This window comes from Molothrus aeneus, chromosome 23 (genome assembly GCF_037042795.1).
Source record: "Molothrus aeneus isolate 106 chromosome 23, BPBGC_Maene_1.0, whole genome shotgun sequence".
Classification (NCBI taxonomy): domain Eukaryota; kingdom Metazoa; phylum Chordata; class Aves; order Passeriformes; family Icteridae; genus Molothrus; species Molothrus aeneus.
In genome coordinates this window covers 2,105,776-2,119,065 of record NC_089668.1, presented here as the reverse complement: position 1 = coordinate 2,119,065, position 13,290 = coordinate 2,105,776, and the positions used below count along the sequence as shown (strand labels likewise).

General features: G+C 64.5%; 1 protein-coding gene across 7 annotated transcripts in view; it reads right to left on the bottom strand.

The window, feature by feature from the left end:
• ADGRB2 (adhesion G protein-coupled receptor B2) overlaps nucleotides 1-10,437 on the bottom strand; it is a 37,804-nt gene extending 27,367 nt beyond the window's left edge. For 5 of the 7 annotated variants that reach the window (XM_066564619.1, XM_066564624.1, XM_066564622.1 and 2 more), the window contains exons 1-2: nucleotides 10,331-10,437; nucleotides 2,285-3,086 (exon numbers count right to left, since the gene is read on the bottom strand). In XM_066564619.1, coding sequence (XP_066420716.1) covers nucleotides 2,285-3,071 — 787 coding nt within the window. In that variant the 5' untranslated portion in view covers nucleotides 3,072-3,086; nucleotides 10,331-10,437. Of the gene's footprint in view, nucleotides 1-2,284; nucleotides 3,087-5,233; nucleotides 5,816-9,147; nucleotides 9,156-10,330 lie in introns of those variants that run through there. The other 2 variants (XM_066564621.1, XM_066564620.1) reach the window with 2 other exon arrangements.
• Between the last annotated feature and the right edge of the window lie 2,853 nt (nucleotides 10,438-13,290).

The window sequence follows — 13,290 nt, the reverse complement described above, 5'->3', positions numbered from 1 at the left end:
TTCTGATGAAATCCTTTCTTCTATTCTTTTATTATAGTTTTAACATAATATATATCATAAAATAATAAATCAAGCCTTCTGAAACATGGAGTCAGATCCTCATCTCTTCCCTCAACCTGTGAACACGTTCACACCCCAGGGCCAGGCGGATCCCGGGGCCGGCTCCTTTATCCTCAGCCGTTCCCACAATCCCGGAACGAGCAAATGGCCTCATTCCGCCTGGTTAATAGCCCGGCCGTGACACCCTGCCTGGAATAACAAGCGCCGGGGCTGCAGCAGTCAAGGGTAATTTGCCACGGCAAAGGGTCATTTTACCTGCAAATTGTTTTCCACGTCTCCAGCGGGGCAGAGCGAGTTGGCTCCTGCTCCTGCCCCGTGCCAGGGAGGCCAGGGAGCCACGTGGGACGTGCCAGAGCAGCCGTGGCACCAGCCCTGGCAGTGGTGGGGTCACCGTGGCGTTCCCAGCGATGGCTGGGCCGTGGCAAGGGCAGAGCAAGCTGCAGCTCCACGGATTTGAACTCATATGGATTCCCTGCTCCATGCAGGGACTCCCTGCTCCATGCTCAGCGTCCCACTGGAAACTTCCAGCCCTAAGGGTGCATGCTGAGGCAGGATTCACCCATCCCATGGGTTCCCTGCTCCATGCACAGCTCCCTCCTGCCCTAAGGAGCGTGCTCAGGCAGGATTCACCCATCCCATGGGTTCCCTGCTCCATGCCCAGTGCCCAATTGGCACCATCCTGCCATGGGAGTAGGCTCAGAGAAGATTCATCCATCCCATGGGTTCCCTGCTCCATGCCCAGTGCCCAATTGGCACCATCCTGCCATGGGAGTAGGCTCGGAGAAGATTCATCCATCCCATGGGTTCCCTGCTCCATTCACAGCTCCCTCCTGCCCCAAGGAGTGTGCTCAGGCAGGATTCACCCATCCCATGGGTTCCCTGCTCCATTCACAGCTCCCTCCTGCCCCAAGGAGTGTGCTCAGGCAGGATTCACCCATCCCATGGGTTCCCTGCTCCATGCACCAGTTTTCCTGCTCCATGCAGAGCGCCCAGTTGCGCCTTCCAGCCCTACGGAGTGTGCGTGGGAAGGATTCACCCATGGCATGATTTCCCTGCTCCATGCCATCCAGCTGGCAGCAATCCTACCCCAGAAGTGTGCATGGGTGGGATCCATCCATTGCACAGATTCCCTGCCCCATTCCCAGTGCCCCACTGGCACCTCCAGCCCCAGGATCCATCCATTTCACCATTCCCAGTGTCCCACTGGCACCTCCAGCCCCAGGATCCATCCATTTCACCATTCCCAGGGTCCCACTGGCACCTCCAGCCCCAGGATCCATCCATTTCACCATTCCCAGTGTCCCACTGGCACCTCCGCCCCAGGATCCATCCATTTCACCATTTCCAGTGCCCCACTGGCACCTGCAGCCCCAGGATCCATCCATTTCACCATTCCTTGCCCCATGCCCAGTTCCCAGCTGGCACCTCCTGCCCCAGGATCCACCCATTTCACCATTCCCAGTGCCACACTGGCACCTCCCGCCCCAGGATCCATCCATTTCACCATTCCCAGTGCCACACTGGCACATCCAGCCCCAGGATCCATCCATTTCACCATTCCAAGTGTCCCACTGGCAGCTCCGCCCCAGGATCCATCCATTTCACCATTCCCAGTGCCACACTGGCACCTCCCGCCCCAGGATCCATCCATTTCACCATTCCCAGTGTCCCACTGGCACCTCCGCCCAGGATCCATCCATTTCACCATTCCAAGTGTCCCACTGGCAGCTCCGCCCCAGGATCCATCCATTTCACCATTCCCAGTGCCACACTGGCACCTCCCGCCCCAGGATCCATCCATTTCACCATTCCCAGTGTCCCACTGGCACCTCCGCCCAGGATCCATCCATTTCACCATTCCCAGTGTCCCACTGGCACCTCCGCCCCAGGATCCATCCATTTCACCATTCCCAGTGCCACACTGGCACCTCCATCCCCAGGATCCATCCATTGCACAGATCCCCTGCCCCATTCCCAATTCCCAGCTGGCACCTCCAGCCCCAGGATCCACCCATTTCACCATTCCCTGCCCCATTCCCAGTCCCCATCTGGCACATTCCAGCCCCACAGAGCTCACACAAGCTGGATCCACCCCCTGCACAACTCCCACCCTCCCCATTCCCCGTGGACCCCGCACGGGCAGAGCCCACCCATCCCACCAGCACGAGCATCACCCAGAGACCCCCATCACCGCACCGGGGGCCCATCCCCGCTCCCCGCTCACCGTGTGGCACCTCGGGCAGCTCGAGCTCGTTGGCACTGGCAGGATGCAGCTCGGTGGGGCAGCAGTCGGGTGCGGCGGGCAGCGGGGTGGGCGTGGGGGGCCGGGTGCCGTTGCGCCGGGGGGCCGGGGGGCTCTCGGCCTGGCAGCTGCAGCCGGCGTGGGTGAAGCCGCAGCGGCGGGCGCCGGGAGCCTGCAGGCACTCCTCGAGCCAGCGGCACAGCACGCTGCAGGTGAACTGGCTGGAGTTGTTGTTGTTGATGAGCAGCACCTCCACGAAGCGGAACTCCAGCGCCTGCGGCTCCAGCAGCCGCGGGGCCGCCTCGGGCTCGGCCGCCAGGCACAGCTGCACGAAGTTCTTGTCGAAGTGCAGGAAAGTGAATGGTCCTGTGCCCTCGCACAGCTCCAGCTCGGCTTCCTCGTCCTCCTCCTCCTCCTCCTGTTGCTGCTCCGGGTGCTGGGGGGTGGGCGCAGGGCTGGCCTCGCCCCGGGGGTCGCAGGTGTAGTTGGCCAGGTAGTGGTCGAGCGGCAGCACCATGGGCGAGAAGTGGGTGCAGACCTGCTCCTCCCGGTTGAAGCGGAGGTAGAGCGAGTACTTGGTGGGGTCGGGGTTCTCCAGGGTCCAGGAGCAGCCCGAGGAGATGGTGGGGAACAGGTCCTTGAGGGAGAAGGAGCCGTAGAGGACGCCAGAGGCCAGGGCGGAGCAGGCGCTGGGAGCCGGGTCGAAGCCCCGCGTGAGCCACAGGACAGACGAAATCACAGCCAGTAAGAGGGGACCAGCAGCGGTCATCCTATGGCATTTGCCCTGCAGACAGACAGATGGACACACGGACAGAGGCTTACCCGGAGGTTTGGCCGCTGTGGAGCTGGGCTGGGGGTCAGTGCCCTGCCCTGAGCCCCGCCGGTGTGCGAGCAGCATCCCGGTCACCCCCTGTCCCCTCCTGATTCATGTCCCCACCTGGTCCCTGTCCCCATCTGGTCCCTGTCCCCATCTACCACCTTGCAGGGTTACAGGGGACTCCTTGCTGTGCCAATGAGTGCCCAGGCTGGGAACAGCGCAGCACAGAGCGAGGATTTCACCCCAAAACCACCAGAGCAGAGTCCCGGCCCTGCAGGTCCCCCTGCAATGACCTTCCCACCCTCAGCTCACCCCTGGCCAAGCACAGCCTGAGCATGGAGCCACCAAACAACTTCAGACAGGGCTACAAAAGCCCTTGGAGCTCATCCTGGTGCCCTGGAGCACGGTGGGGACAGGCTGGCAGCTCAGGGTGACGTGCTGGGGGTGCACGGTGACACGCCAGCAGCGTGGTGTCCCCACAGCTGTCCTAAGAACCAAGCACAGCGTGGGCAGCCACTGCTCAGTACAGATTTCTTGGATGCCTCTCTGGGAATGCAGAGCATGGCCATGAACAGCTTTTTAATACCTCATTAATAAAATAATGCACGCCGTGGCCTTATTAAGTGAGCCCGGAGCACGGCTCTACAGAGGCCGAGGCTGCCGCGCACGTGTCAGCATCACTCAGCGCGTGCCCAGGGCAGCGGTGGCAAAGGGACAGCCCTGGGGACATCAGGGGACATCCAGGAGGTGGCCACAGGGCCACATGCCATGGCTGAGGTTGATTCCAAAATCGCTGAGGTCTCCGCCCAGCCGTGTGCTGGGGATGCCGAGCGTTGGCACAGCACGGGGGATGCTCTTCCTCACCCTCAAACAGCAAATCCTGCTCCAAAACCGCCCTCAAACACCAAATCCTGCTCCAAAACCACCCTCAAACACCAAATCCTGCTCTAAAACTGCCCTCAAACACCAAATCCTGCTCCCAAACCGCCCTCAAACACCAAATCCTGCTCTAAAACTGCCCTCAAACACCAAATCCTGCTCTAAAACTGCCCTCAAACACCAAATCCTGCTCCAAAACCACCCTCAAACACCAAATCCTGCTCCTTAAACACCCTCAAACACCAAATCCTGCTCCTGAGTCACCCTCAAACAGCAAATCCTACTCCCAAACTGCTCTCTAACACCAAATCCTGCTCCCAAAACACCCTCAAACACCAAATCCTGCTCCTCAAACACCAAATCCTGCTCCAAAACACCCTCAAACACCAAGTCCTGCTCCTGAGTCACCCTCAAACACCAAATCCTGCTCCCGAGCCATCCCTCGCAGAGGTGCTGGTTCTGGGGCATCCCCCGGCTCATCGGGAGGGACATTTGGCCGAGCCTGCGCTGGAGCCACTCCGGGGACATTAGAGAGCTAAAAATATCCCGATTCTCATGCAACAGGCTGGCGCTGGCTCCTGCAGCACCGAGGGGAGGGCTCGGGGCTGGATCCCCCCTCCAGGCCACGGGGGAGAGGCGCTGGGAGGGATCCAGCAGGAGCAGACCGGGCTGGATCCCCCCGATGCCAGCAGGGCGATCTGGGGTGAAAGAAAACCCCACTTTCCCGGAGTAAAACCCTCTGGTTCCTCTGGTCTCCAGCCAGAGCCCCCAGGAAATGCAACAGGAGAGACCCAAAAGCCCCGAATTCCAACTGCAGCCGGAGCGGGGCATCCCCCTCCGGTGCTACTCGAGCGGCCACCGAGGAGCTGGGGTCCCCCCGAGAGTCGCGGCCCCCTCGGCTGCTCCGGGAGAGCCGGGAGTGGGGGGAGGGAGGAGGAGGAGGAGGAGGAGGAGGAGGGAGAGGAGGAGGAGGTCAGGCAGGGACACGCTGCTGCTCTGCAGCGAGCTCCTGGGGCTCCCGCAGCCTGGCAGGGACACAAGATGGTGCTTGCTTCCCTCGGCCAGCAGCAGCGACGCTCCGGCAGCACCATCTATCCATCCATCCATCCATCCATCCATCCATCCATCCATCCATCCATCCATCCATCCATCCATCCATCCATCCCTCCATCCATGCATCCTCCACCCATCCCGCCCGCTGGAAGGCTCGGGGATGGACACAGCCCACGCCTCACCTCTCCAGGCACGCATGATCCAGCTGTTCTGGGATATCAGGAGCTTCCTCCCAGCCCCAAAACCTCCGCGCTGCGGCTGCCTGAACGGAGCCACGGTCGGGGCTGAGCCGGAGCTGCCGGAGCTCGCTGGGCACCGGCCCCGCTCCCTGCAGCGCCCGAGCTTCCTCCGCCGCCGCCGCCGCCGCTGCTGCTGCTGCAGTGAAAATATTTCACTGATCTGCGAGGGGGCCGAGGAGGTTTTTAACATCTGTGCCGCGGAGTCACCCGGCTGGAGCTGCCCAGGGGTCACCATCAGCCCCGGCCATCAGCTCGGCGGGGACCTGGCGCCCTGCAGCGTCACCGTCTGCGCTCCCCGGCTCGGGGGAGCCCAGCCCGGCCGCGGTGCCAGGGCACGGCCGCGCTGGCATCACCCCCGCTGCCCCCAGAACCTCCTCGCTCCGGGCGGGATGAACCACCCGGGTCCCTGGGGGCAGCTGGCGGCCACCCTGCGCCCCGCCGGGGGCGGCTGGTGCTCCCTGGGGACAGCGATGTCACCCGGAGCACGGCGGGCACAGCCTGGCACGCTCGCCCGCCGCAGGCGCCCGCTCCAGCCCCTTCCATCTGCCTTTGTTCCCGCCCGGGCGCAGGGAAGGGGGTGGGTTTAAAGCTTTAATTAAAGCTTTTAAAGAGCCATCACAGAGCTGGGAAAGCGGCCGGGCGGGAGGAAGCGACAGCCCGGGCTCCCCCGTGCTCTTAGCGAGGTTTCTCTGCATCCCTGCTGGAATATCGCTCCGGGAAAAGCAGGATCCGACCGCGGCTCGGCTCTCCCCGGCCACGGCACGGCACTGCTCCCCACGCACACACAGGTTGTTTCCCTGAGGATGTTTTGCCTGGATTTTGGCTGGATCCCCGTCCAGCTCCATCATCCCGGCACGGCAGGAGTTCAGATGGTGATCAGGAAAAGCCAAGGACAACCGACCAGTCCGCAAAAAAGTGATAAATGGGCAGCACCAAAGCCCTCGGCATCAATAATCTGAGAAACGATTAACGGCAGAGCAAAGGAGATTTGGGGGTGGAGGGATGTGGTTTTTAACCCAACCGTTCTTTTAACAGGCTGTAGAAAATATAAAATCCATGGGAAAAAAACAGGGACCTGATGCAGGAAAATTCCTAACGTGAGCATGGCTTAGGATAAAGGAATAAAAAGTGAGGAAGGGCTGGGGCATCCTGGGTGGTTGATCCAGCAGGGAACAGCCTCTCTTCCCTGACAAAAGGAACAGGCACAGCAGAGCTGTGGGGCTCCATCCCATGCGATGCCATCCCTGCCCACCCAGAGGTGACAGTGACAAAGGCAGCACCACAAATTCCCACCACCCTCCCATCCCCAGGCTCTTCCCAATTCCCAGCACCTTCCAATCCCCGGGGATCTTCCCCGGCCGTTCAAAGGCATCCAGGGACTCCAAAGCTGCCCCAAAACACCTCCACGGGGTGTCCCGAGCCTTCCCAGCCCCTCCACCAACACACCAGCACCATTTCTGGGGAAAACTCCTCTGCAATCCCATCCTCCAGCCGGAAAACGCGGATCCCTGCTCGGCACAGGCTTGCACACCCGTGTGCACACACAGACACCCAGCGGGGACAGGGATCTCCCAGCTGCTTCCACCCTCTCCGGCAGTGGGGCTCCATCCCATGGGATGCCATCCCTGCCCCTCCAGAGGTGACAGTGACAAAGGCAGCACCACAAATTCCCAGCGCCCTCCAACCCCCGGCATTCAAAGGCATCCGGGGACTCCAAAGCTGCCCCAAAGCATCTCCATGGGGTGTCCTGAGCCTTCCCAGCCCCTCCACCAACACACCAGCACCACTCCCGGGAAAAACTCCCCTGCAATCCCCCCGAAAACACAGATCCCTGCTCGGCACATGTGTGTGCAAGCATGTGCACACACAGACACCCAGCGGGGCACAGCGATCTCCCAGCTGCTTCCACCCTCTCTGGCACAATTCCCTCAGCATCCAGGAGCACGTTTCCCCTCCCTTCCATGATTCCACGTCTCCCTTGTCCCTCTGGCTCCCCGGCGTGCTGCCACGGCCCCTCCTGGAGCCGGCAGGCTGGCAGCGGTGCCGAGCTGTAATTAATGGTGCCGCTCTGCCAATCCCTGGCGCGGCCTCGCGAGCACTGGCAGGCACAGGCCCCTTTATTTATTTTACTTAACTGCTGTTGGTAAAACTCCACTCCAAAAAGCAAGGCCGGGAGACAGCACAGAGGAATCTCTGCCGGGATTGGGGATTTGCTCAGCCAGGGAACGGCGTGTGCTGCCTCCCCCCCGGCCCTGCACGGCTTGGGGGGTCCCTGGAGTCACAGCCCCCCCTCAGCTGCAGCAACCACGGTGCTCCCACAGCCTCTTCCAAGGAGTTTCTTGCACATCTTTGGGATGTGAGTCCCTCTTTTCCATCAGCTCCATTCCGGAGGGCTGGGAGACCCGGGAAGGCTCCAAAGAGGGGTTCAGAGTTCCAGTGCTGGCAGCAGGATCTGTTCTCACCTCAGAAGGGGATTTTGTATTTGTACCCATCATCTCATGAGATCCAGCCCCACCGTGAGCCTCCGAGGTGCTCCAGGGAGAGAAGGGGCCTGGCTCCATCCTGCTCTTGGAGGACATCAAGAAGGAACAGACAGGAGCAGCACAGGGGGGACACGATGGCCCTCGTGAGCAGCGAGGAGCTGTAGAGCTTCTGACATTTGGCAACCGAGCCAGGTGGCCCTGAGCCAACCCCGTCCCCATTAGAGGACGGGCCCGTGGTAGGAAATGAGTTTGCAGGGCCTCAGTCCAAATTCCCATGGAGAAGCGTGGAGGCATCACAGCAGCGCAGGGCTGGAGCAAGGCTGGAGCATCATCTTCCTCCAGGAAATGGGGAATCCATCCTGCAGCTCCCATCCCATCTGAAGATCCCCGTGGGATGTGGGGATGTGGCAGCAATGGGGGCACCCTGGCTGGTGGAAATCCCATCTCATCCCACAGCGGTGAGCTCGGTGCCAGGGCAGAGCTCTCCCCCAGTGCCATCTCCAGCATGGCAGGGAGCGACTCCAGGGAGAAAATTCCACTGCCAAAGGTCCTTGGAGGTGTGGAGAAGAACCAGAAGGAGCTGGGAAGAGCTGGCAGCGTGTCCCAGCCAGCTCTGGAGCCCCTGTGCCACGCGGCTCCCAGCTGGAGAGTGAGATCCCGCTGTGCCCGCTCCGTGTCCGTTTTCTCTCCAGCACAGCCCAAATTTGTAGGATCCTGGCTCCTTGGATCAAAGCTGGGGCCGGTGACAAGGCCTGACAGGCAACTGGGCAGGCCTGGGAGAGGAGCTGCTGCCAGGCTCCGTGCTCTGGCACAGCAGGGCTGGCACTGCCACACGGCCAGCTCCACATCCACTGCCACCACCGTGCCATCACCAAGGAGCCCTGCTGGGAGCGGGGAGCAGACCCTCCCTGCCGAGGGCGGCTGGAGAGCAGCCAGGTGACGGTGACGGTGACAGTGACAACAGCTGCGCCACCCCGCTCCTCCCCGTGTGAGCCCACGGAGCCGGGTGCCTCCCCACGACCCCCCTCAGCTCAGCCACGGCCTTCAAAGGAGGGACAGAGCTGTCCCCAAGCCCTGGGAACCGTCCCAGCGGCGCAGCTCAGAGCCAGCCCCGTGCCACCGGCTCCACGTGCGCCCCGCACCGAACCCCCGGCCGGGCGCTCCGCCACAGCCCGGCCGCCCCGGGGCCGCCTCCCCTCGTCACCGGCGGCCCCGGCTGCCAGGCGGCAGCCGGCACAGCCAGCAGTGACATGACCTAGAAAAGGGAAGGGTTGTTCACACGCCGCGCTGCCGCCAGTCCCCCCCGCGCCGGCTGCGCAAAAACCTCCCCCGTCCTCAACAAGTGACCGGCGCGGGCACACGCGGGAGGCGCACCTGGCACCGCTCCGTGCCACCGCTCGCAGGGCTCGCAGGTCTCCCCCGGCTCCCCCCGAGCCCCGGCTGCCACCTGCGTGCCGCACGTGCCCGCGGTGGCACACGCCGGGTGCCCACGTGTGCCCTCCCGCACGCCCACGGGCCCCGGGTGCCGTGGCACGGCAGCCGCCCCACGCTGGCACCGAACAAAGCCTCGGCACGCAGGGGAGGGCTGAGAACCCACCCACAACCCACCCACCCACCCACGGCCGGGGTTCGCCCACGCAGCCCCCGGGGCCCTGCCCGAGGGGCGACAACGCGGGGTGACCAAAGCCCCCCGAGCACCCACGCTGGCCAGGCTGGCACAATCCACGCGTGTGCCCACAGCGGGGATGCCAGCAGGGAGCCCTGCACCCACCCGTGGCCTTGCTTGCTGTGTAACACGCACCGCGGTGCCACACGTGTGCCCGGGAACACACGTGTGCCCGCGGACACGCGCGCAGCCCCTCCGCCGTGGGGCTGTCGGAGCCGGGCACTGTTCTACCGGGAGGAACCGGCACCCCGCGGGAGGAAACGGAGCCTGGAGGGGGGCACGGGGGTCCCCGGGGAACCGGCGGAGCCGAGGGGAGAAGCGGCAGAGGGGGGAAGAAGCGGGAACCACCGGGGAGGGGGGACCGGCAGAGCGGGAGGAGGAGATCGCAGCGCCGGGAGAGCGGGGGAGCGGCGCCCCGAGGGAAGGAGCGGCAGCTCCGGGCACGCCGCGGCTCTCAGCCAGCCCCGGTGCCGAGCCCTCCGCGCCGCCGCAGCCCCGCGCAACTTCCCGGCAGGGCCGGGGCCGCCTCGGGGATGCCGCTGCCCGCGCCGAGCACCGGGCACGGGGCACCCGCGGTGTCGCGGCGCGGCCGCAACTCCCGTTCCCGCAGCCCCGCCGCCGCCGCCGCCGGGGCAGCAAAGTTGGCCGCGGTTGGGGTGAGAGCCGGGGGGGGGGATCCCCCCGGTGGAACCGGGGCTCTGCCAAGCGGCAGCACCGGCCGCCGCAGCCCGCATCGCCGGCGAGCTGCCGCCCCCGCTGCGCCGCGCCGGGGGGGAGCGGAGCCGCCGCACCGGGGAAGAGGTGGAGGGCGGGGGGGGGGGGGTTCACCGATAACGGGGGGGTGCCGGGTCACCGGAGAGGGGGGAGATATCGGGTTGTGGCCGCCCTTACCTGCGCTCCGTTAGCAGCGCGTGTAGCCCCGGCGCGGCGCGGCGAGCAGCGGGCTGGCCATCCCCGAGCGGCGGCGGCGGCGGCGGTGGCGGCGGTGGCTGCCGGTGCCCGGGCGCGCCCGGGGGAGCGCGGCGGCGGCGGCGGCGGCAGCGCGCGGGGCCGGGAGCGGGCGCGGGGCCGGGAGCGGGGCCGGGAGCGGGCGCGCAGCGCGCCGGGCCCCGGTGGCGGCGGCGGCGGCGGCGGATGCGGTGGGGAGGGGAAGGGAGAGGGGGGGGCTGGGGGAGCGGGGGGCGCGGGGGCGGCGGCGGCGCGCGCCGCTCGGGCACTTGCTGCATGCGCCGGGCGCGGGGCGGTGTGTGACAGCACCGGGCACCGGGTGTGTGACAGCACCGGGCACCGGGTGTGTGACAGCACCGGGCATTGGGTGTGTGACAGCAACGGGCACCGGGTGTGTGACAGCACCGGGCACCGGGTGTGTGACAGCACCGGGCATTGGGTGTGTGACAGCACCGGGCACCGGGTGTGTGACAGCAACGGGCACCGGGTGTGTGACAGCAACGGGCATTGGGTGTGTGACAGCACCGGGCACCGGGTGTGTGACAGCACCGGGCACCGGGTGTGACAGCACCGGGCACCGGGTGTGTGACAGCAACGGGCACCGGGTGTGACAGTACCGGGCCCCGCTTGTGTGACAGTACCGGGCCCCGCTTGTGTGACAGCACCGGGCACCGGGTGTGTGACAGCAACGGGCACCGGGTGTGTGACAGCACCGGGCACCGGGTGTGACAGCACCGGGCACCGGGTGTGTGACAGTACCGGGCACCGGGTGTGTGACAGCACCGGGCACGGTGTGTGACAGTACCGGGCACCGGGTGTGTGACAGTACCAGGCACCGGGTGTGTGACAGTACCGGGCACCGGGTGTGTGACAGCACCGGGCACGTTGTGTGACAGTACCGGGCATGGTGTGTGACAGTACCGGGCACCGGGCACGGCGGGGACCCCCCCTCACTGTCCCCTCTCTGCTGCCCCCGCCGTGTGTGTGCAAGGGGAGGAGACCCCCGGGTTCTGGTGCTGCTGCAGCGCTGGGGGGACAGGGGGAGCGGCGCACACGCACACGGGGCTGTGTGCACACCCACTCCACGCGTGTGACACGGGGCTCCCCCCCAGCCGTGTCACACGCGTGGAGTGGGTGTGCACGGGCACGGGGGGGTTGTGGCTGTGTGTGCACGGCTGGAGGGGTGTGAATGCTGGGTGGGATCTGCCGTGGTGGTGAGGGTTTGCACAAGCGTGTGCAAAGCACGTGGAGCTGTGTGTGTGTGTGTGTGTGTGTCCCGTGTGTGTCGTGTGTGTGTGTGTGTCCCGTGTGTGTGTGTGTGTGTGTGTCCCGTGTGTGTGTGTGTGTCCCGTGTGTGTGTGTGTGTGTGTGTGTCCCGTGTGTGTGTGTGTGTGTGTGTCCCGTGTGTGTGTGTGTGTGTGTGTCCCGTGTGTGTCCCGTGTGTGTGTGTGTGTGTGTGTCCCGTGTGTGTCCCCACACGTGTGCAGGCCTCGGGGAGTTCTGCAGGGGAGTGTGGGGCGCAGGGATGCTGAGAAACGGGGCTGCCACAACCACAGATGTGGCACGTGTGGGGGTGACACGGAGCCTGCCGGGCCCCCAGGACCTCGGGGGGCTGCAGAGCTGCGGTTTCACACCCAGAGGGGAAGCACAGGCAGGATAAACTTGAGGATCTTGGTGCTCCGTGGGGCGACTGAGCCACTGGCACAGAGGCTCCACTGCAGCTCTCCAGGAGCTCTGGCTGGCAGGGGATGGGGTGTCAGGGCCCCTGAGCCCCGGGCATGCAGCAGAAGCTCAGCAGGATGCGGCAGGGCCTGGCTGCCACGCTGCGGGAGCAGCGCAGCTGGAAATGCAGCACATTCCCTCTGCTGCCTGTCCACCTCTGCCGGACACATCCTGCCCAGCGCTGCTGCTGCTGCCAGGGCTGCTCTCAGCTGTCTCAGCTCACAGCTGTCCCCTGTCCCCTCCAGCCGGGCTGGACACCATGGGTAGAAAGTCCAGGAGGCAGCTCTAGGACAACTGTGCAGCACCCTGGGGATCTGTGGCTCAGCACCGGCTCTGATCCAGCTCGGTGCTGCTGGAAGTGCAGGATCTCATCCACCCCAGGGCTTCATGCAGCTCAGCTCTTTCCCTTCCTGGCATTCCCTATTCCCAGCGCTTCCCTGCAGTCCCTGGGTGCCTGACCCAGCATCCCCAGGCAGACACTGGCGCCCTGCAGGTCAAGGCTGGGAGGAAGCAAACCAGCTTTTCAGGCTGGTCTTTATCCCGAGGAGAAAAGCAGCATTAGCTCCGCTGGAGCTGGAGGATATTCCCGAGCCTGGCTCTGTAAATACAGCTCAGCACAGCTCTGTGGATGAACAACCCCAAACCCACGGCTCCCCGGGCCATTCCCAGCTTCCCACGAGGTGTTTGCTCCCTCAGCCAAGCAGCCCAGCACGGCTGAGGGCACTGGGGACTTCCAAAGGGATCTCCTGCACCGGCTGCCACTGCCCTGCAAGGAGCGCAGGACACGGCATGGGATTGGTGTGGGAATGGTGTGGGATGCAGGATGCAGTGTGGGATTGGTATGGGATGCAGGATGTGGGATGCAGGATGCAATGTGGGATGCAGGATGCAATGTGGGATTGATGGGGGATGCAGGATGCAGTGTGGGATTGATGTGGGATGCAGGATGCAATGTGGGATTGATGGGGGATGCAGGATCCAACGTGGAATGCACTGCAGAATGCAACATGAGATGCAGTGCGGGATGCAGGATGCAATACTGGATGCAACACAGGTTGTGGCGCAGGATGGATGCGATGCCCGTGGGGACTTCCCCAAAGCTGTGGCACACCCTGGCTCGTGTCACCCTGTCCCACAGGGCCACCATGCCCTGCTGCTGCCCGCCCAGCCCGGGAGCCGTG